Source organism: Manis pentadactyla, chromosome 8 (assembly GCF_030020395.1).
Source record: "Manis pentadactyla isolate mManPen7 chromosome 8, mManPen7.hap1, whole genome shotgun sequence".
Lineage (NCBI taxonomy): Eukaryota > Metazoa > Chordata > Mammalia > Pholidota > Manidae > Manis > Manis pentadactyla.
Window position 1 is genome coordinate 125,038,325 of NC_080026.1, and position 6,000 is coordinate 125,044,324.

The 6,000-nt window shown below is 37.1% G+C and overlaps 1 protein-coding gene across 2 annotated transcripts in view; it reads left to right on the plus strand.

Moving 5' to 3' along the window:
* Positions 1 to 5,721, plus strand: part of TDRD1 (tudor domain containing 1) — a 59,693-nt gene extending 53,972 nt beyond the window's left edge. For both annotated transcript variants that reach the window (XM_057506358.1, XM_057506359.1), the window contains 5 exons: positions 295 to 462; positions 1,321 to 1,548; positions 2,175 to 2,221; positions 2,303 to 2,395; positions 4,583 to 5,721. In XM_057506358.1, coding sequence (XP_057362341.1) covers positions 295 to 462; positions 1,321 to 1,548; positions 2,175 to 2,221; positions 2,303 to 2,389 — 530 coding nt within the window. In that variant the 3' untranslated portion in view covers positions 2,390 to 2,395; positions 4,583 to 5,721. The remainder of the gene's footprint in view (positions 1 to 294; positions 463 to 1,320; positions 1,549 to 2,174; positions 2,222 to 2,302; positions 2,396 to 4,582) is intronic.
* The last annotated feature ends 279 nt before the right edge of the window (positions 5,722 to 6,000 follow it).

Sequence of the window (6,000 nt, forward strand, 5' to 3'; positions counted from 1 at the left end):
TTGAGCTCTGCTAAATCATTTCCATTCACACATCTGCTTTCCAGCTTCCAAAATTTTACTGCCTTCTCTTTTGTTCTCTATCTTTGTGGTTTTATACCTTTCTCATTTTAATCTTATAATTTCTTCTTTTTAGTAGGATCTGGAAGGAATAGAGTATTTAATCTGGACTCTAACCAGAAATCTTGGTTTGAGTTTTTAAGTGGTAGAGATGTAACTTAACTGTGAATAACCATCTTAAGGGAGGGAGGGGCTGTGGAATGTGACTTCTTACCTGAGATTCTGTGACATTTTCAGGTGATGATTTCTGGTATCGTGCCATTGTTCTGGGGATATCAGATGCTCATGTGAAAGTGCTCTATGCAGATTATGGAAACATTGAAAATCTGCCTCTTTCCAGAGTGCAGCCAATTTCCACGAGCCATCTGCAGCTTCCTTTCCAAATTATTAAATGTTCCCTCGAAGGTAGGCAGTTAAGTCACTTTTCCAATTGGGCTGTCTGTGCAATTTTTTCTTTGTTTTATAGCTCTGAGTCTGAATTAAATGGGTATTTCAAGTAACTGTCCAAATGTCTAAATATTAGCAGTGTTTACAAAGAAATTTTATATCCTGTTTTCTTTTATTTCATTATCACAAAAATTATTTTCAGTTAGTCCATCTTTGTTTTACAGATTAGTTTCAGAGCCTAAGTTTAGATTCTATTTTGCCCTGGGTTGCAAAGCTAGTAAGTGGCAGGGCCAAGGTGTGAACTGGGTCCATGTGACCTCTTACCTGAGGGTCTTTTCTTCTCTGGCACATTGCTCCTCAGAGATTGAAGCCAGTCAGATGACACCATTTTTGGCTACCTTAATCTGTGTGCATATGTAGCTGCATATATAAAGCTCTTCAGTTGGAATTTGAATAAAGTGAATGAAAATGATAAAGTAGCGGTTTACTCTTTTTTCCTGATTTCTTTACCCAGAGGTTCCAGCAGATAAGAGCACACAGACTGCCTGCCTCTTGGTCAGCTTTGGTTTTGATTCAGCGAGAGAGCTGGAAAATTATCTGTATTATTGTTTGCTTCTTTGCGTTAGGATATATGTCCATGGCAGACATCTGTTTTGTACCCTTCAGATCTAGATTAGTGCTCATTACATGTAATAGAATCAATGAATTAATTACAGAATAAGTTTGTTTTTAATGCAACAGCAGTACTATATCAAAGCCTCCTTAAACCCAGATAACCTAAGTCAGCCTTTATCTTACTATTCTTAGATAATTTATCTAAATTGTATCTTTAAGGGAATTGAAGATTAACTCTAATATTCACCTTTTTTTCCCCAGGACTAATGGAATTGAATGGAAGCAATTCTCTATTAGTAATAGAGCTACTAAAAAATCTTATGTTGAATCGGAATGTAATGCTTTGTGTAAAAGGAATTATCAAGAATGTCCATACAGTGTCGGTTGAGACACATTCTGAGAACGGTACTGTCAGTGTAGCTGAGAAGCTGGTGATGTGTGGTCTGGCAAAAAGCGTCACATCTAAAAACCAGAGTGGTTTAAATACAGGTATTGTTTTTCAAGTTTAATTATTATCAGATATAAGTATACTTAAGAACAGATATGTAGCCAAACTGGGTGCCATGATCTTCCTTGGTCTCTGCTGGCACAGTCCCTCTTCCTCCTCCAGGAATCCAGTGGCAGGGTGCTGATTCATGTTGCCACCTCAGAGAAACCGCCTGGGTGGGAGCAGGACCCCCATCTAGATTTCCCTTAGAGGTCAGGCTCGGCAACATTGTTGATAGATTGGTGCTAGGAGCTTTAGAAATGCCAAGCATTAAAAGTTACTTCCGATTTACTTTTGATTTTGACTGAAGTGAGAACTCATTTTTGAGATTGGCTCTTCCTGATATTTCATATGATGATTATTTGGCAGACTTGCCCTCAACCAAAGAGAGGTACCCCATATATGACAGGCAAAAGACCTAAAATCTTGGAGATGAGGGCATTGATTTGATAAACTCAGGACACAGCGATAGAGCATGTTAAAGTCCAGTGGAGAAGTTAATCAAGTCCTTTGCAGTTGGAACCCATGCTTGAGAGCCAAATGTCTGTCTGTCAAGACTCCAAGGGCTTTGTTTTATTGTTGTTATTTACAGTATAATGTATCTACTGCTTTTTGTATTTGTTTTTAGGAAAGACATGCAAGGTGAATTGCTGCTGCACAGAGTTACAGGAAAAAGTGGGTAAAATTTCCTTCAGGTGAAATTATACTCCCAACATTTTTAGATGTGAAATAATACTCTTTCTTTCTCACCCATAGATTGAAAAACATGAACAGATTCTTCTCTTCCTCTTAAGCAATCCAACCAATCAAGATAAATTTATTGAAATGAAAAAATTGTTGTAGAGTTAAGTAAGTTAAATTTGATGTTTTTGCCTTTTCTTTAACACCGTCAGTAGCAAGTCTCTGTGCATGTTGTCAGGGTAGAACTCATGGAGTGAAACATGCTCTGAGGCTGTCCCTTTATTTTGGGACCTGATGATCTGGTTGTGATGTTTTTGCAGTCTCCTTCTGTTTCATTTGGTAGTCTTCCTCTGACTCTGCTAGTGGGACTCATCCCGGGGTGTTCAGGTTGCAACCACCTTTCCTTGCTGTTCAATTCTGAACATGCTCATGTTATTGGTATGTGGAAGGACTTGTAAAAATGGCTGTGAGGTTAAAGCTTTGCCTCAGATTCGCTGCATCAGATGTGAAATTAACTTGCACTTGTGGGCATTGCTATAAAAATGTTTAGCAGTTTCTGTGAAGAGGTTCTAAAGAGCCAAGAATGGAAAATGGGCTGCACTGACAGTATATTTCATTTCAAAGTAAAACATACTGTGGTGGGGATTTGTCTGTGTTGGGGATTCTAGTCGTTAAAGATAATCTCGGTGCATGGTCAACCATTCCTCTGCTTTTTTGTCCAGGATGCTTTGTTCTAAGGCAGTCCTCAGAAATTACTTCATGATGAATAACCAGTTAGAATTTCTGATCACAATGAAATTTGTCCTTACATTGTTGGTATAATTTCAGCCCAAGGCAAATGATCTTTGATTTACTTAATTACATACTCTTACTGGCTAAAGCACAGTCTGTCAGATCATTGGCAAATAGCTCACGAGGTAGACTTCTCTGTGTGTGTCTGTGGGTATGGTAGCTCTCAGGTAGGGGCCTACTGGGCTCAAACATAACCCTCCCTGTGGTAATGGACAGTTGTTTTATTTCTATTTCTGACAAAGTACAGCTAGGTTCTAAGCCAAATATCATTAATGCAAAATCAGTTTTGGTTTTTGGGATTTACTTCCTTTACAAATTTTGCTTTTTAATAAATGCTGACTTAAAAAGTTGCAATTACAACTTTTAGTCCTTTCCAATACATTCAGTTTTAATACTGACTGCTGTTTTGTGTACTTGAGTTTAAAATCTTGAATTTAACAATAACTTTATAATTGCATAGATTAAGGAACATGCAGTGACATGAACTTGTGGAATTTAGGCCTAGTGCCAAATCATCATATTTTTGCTTAACATAATCGTATTTTTGGTCAGCTTGATCATATTTTTGATCAACCTGTATGATTTTTGTCTTTATCTGTGTGATGCGCTCTTTCCCTAAGGATACTGATAGACGGTAAGGATAAAGCTAACACAAGATGAAACCTGTGTTTCCTGTTGTTTCTAGACAGATTGAAGACATTACTTTTAAAAACTTGATTTTAAAGCATAGTAGTTGAACTGACTCTTGGCCCACTGTGGGATTAAATAACGTATTTTGTCAACACTTGAATCCAGTATAATACCTTTTGTTTTGGGTAGTCCCTTATTTAAAATGCACATTTACATCTAGTCACATACTTAATCTTCACAATAACCTTGAGAAGAAAGACTCCACTTTAAGGATGAGGAAGCTGGGGCTCAGAGTGGCAAAATGCCAGCACAAAATCATGCACACTGGGAACTATGTCTTATTGCTCAAAACTGAGTTCACAGCTGCCCCTTGCTGCTTACGTCCCATGTGCTCTATGTTACAGTATCTTTTCAGAGTAGACCAATTCTGAAGGGCATAAAACTAAGGGGTTGTATTATTAGAAAAATCACATACATGGTTGCTTAAGCATATGTCATTGCAGTGAAAATATAGTTGGTTATTCCTTTATTCTTCCTAGAGATAGAGAAAACATGTTTAAAATTGAAATGTGTCATCATCTCTGGAGAAGTTTAACAATTGTGAAATTGCTAAAACTAGGAGTGCTGTGGTGAAAACATAAAACTACTCTGTTGATCAGAAGTGATAAGTACTTTCAGCACACAAGTTAATACAAAATATTTTTTATATTTCAAGGAGAATACTAAGAGCTATGTTTTATATTCAAAGAGTACAGTTATAATTAACATATAGCATTGTGGTGGTGAATATTTTTAACTGATAGATCTGACTTGAATGTGTAATTTCAGTTAAAAGTGAACATTTGGTTTACTTGCACTTGAGATAGAAATTAAGAACCATAGTGATTGAATCTTTATATAAGACATAATAATAGTTGATTTTTCTCTTTTCAGAAGCAGTCTCTGTGAGATAACACCTACAAGAAAGGCAACCATGAAGGCTAGACTTAGGAGACAAAGTACAGCATCTTGTATTTCTGTTTTTGGGAAATTTCTTCTTTAATGATCTTTTATGCTTCCATTTCCACTTGCTTACCACCCTTCTATTAGGGTGGGTAGTTTTATTTTTTTCCTGTAAGTTCTTTCTCCCAGATAAATAAGTTTGCTTGGAAGATTCATATCAAGTCATGGGATTACCAGGAAGGGATCCGGGGATCCATGGGGATTTTCGGCTGATATATGTATGCACACTTTTTAATGACTTACAGGTACTAAAGAAAATATGGCTTCTTGTTACTGCTGGACAAATCTAGTTGGTGAATACATGAGTTTCATGGTTTGGACTTCTCTGTGTGCTTGGAATACCTTAGAATAAAGCATGCCCTGCTTTCCGTCACATCTGCCTGCTTCTGCCACGTAATAAAAGTTGTTTGATTTGGTGGTGTTTTGGGCTCTGTTTTGCTTCTCCTGCCCAGTCCAAGGTCATCAGCTTCATTCTGTCCATTAGAGGACTTTTCCTTTGGCCTTTGGACATGGAATCTGTTCTTGGGCTCTCAGCCAGTCAACCAGCCTGACTGAGGAAGGCACTATTTTCTTCTGCCTCTGCCATCCATAATGCCCTTCCAAATCCAAAATTTTCTGAAGCACAAATACAGTTTTATAAGAATTCACATTGAAACTCTATGAGTGTCTATTTTTTTAAGCACATGGAGTAACACTAAATTCTCCTAAACTCACGTGCAGAATTGTGGGCCAGCTGACTCTCCTGCCAGTCTGTAAGTTTCTGCTGGGGGATTGTGCCATACTTTAAGTATCAGACCGTGACAAACTAAGATGATGGTAACACCAGCCCAATGTTTTTTTTGGTGGGTTGTGTGTTTTTTGTTGTTTTTTTACTGGTAATGTGTCAGCTAGATTTTTTCTCATATAAAAAGTTCACTTATGTGCTTCTATAGATAAACATATATGCTGCTTTGCCCAATAAAATCCTTTCACCTCTCAACCACATCTCCTTTGTGTTCTTACGGCCAGCATGTTACCAACTTCCTTTTCTTATTTGTACATACTGATGGCACTGAATGCTTAGCTTGTTCATCACTGTTCAGTTCCAACCAAAGTGAAAATGAAAACTGTGGAATCACAAAATTAGCCATTTTACTAAGGAAACTTAGAAAAACAAGCCAAAGAAAATGAAAAATCAAATTTAAAGTTATCAGATTACAAGGTTTTATATGGTACTTGAAATTTGAATGCAGTTTTAATTAAATGGAGATTAATTCAGTTGTTCAACTATTTGTCTTGTTTCCCAGAAAAGACAAATACAGAGATGTGGGTTAAATGTCTCCTGAATTGATCGGATGTATTCCCATACT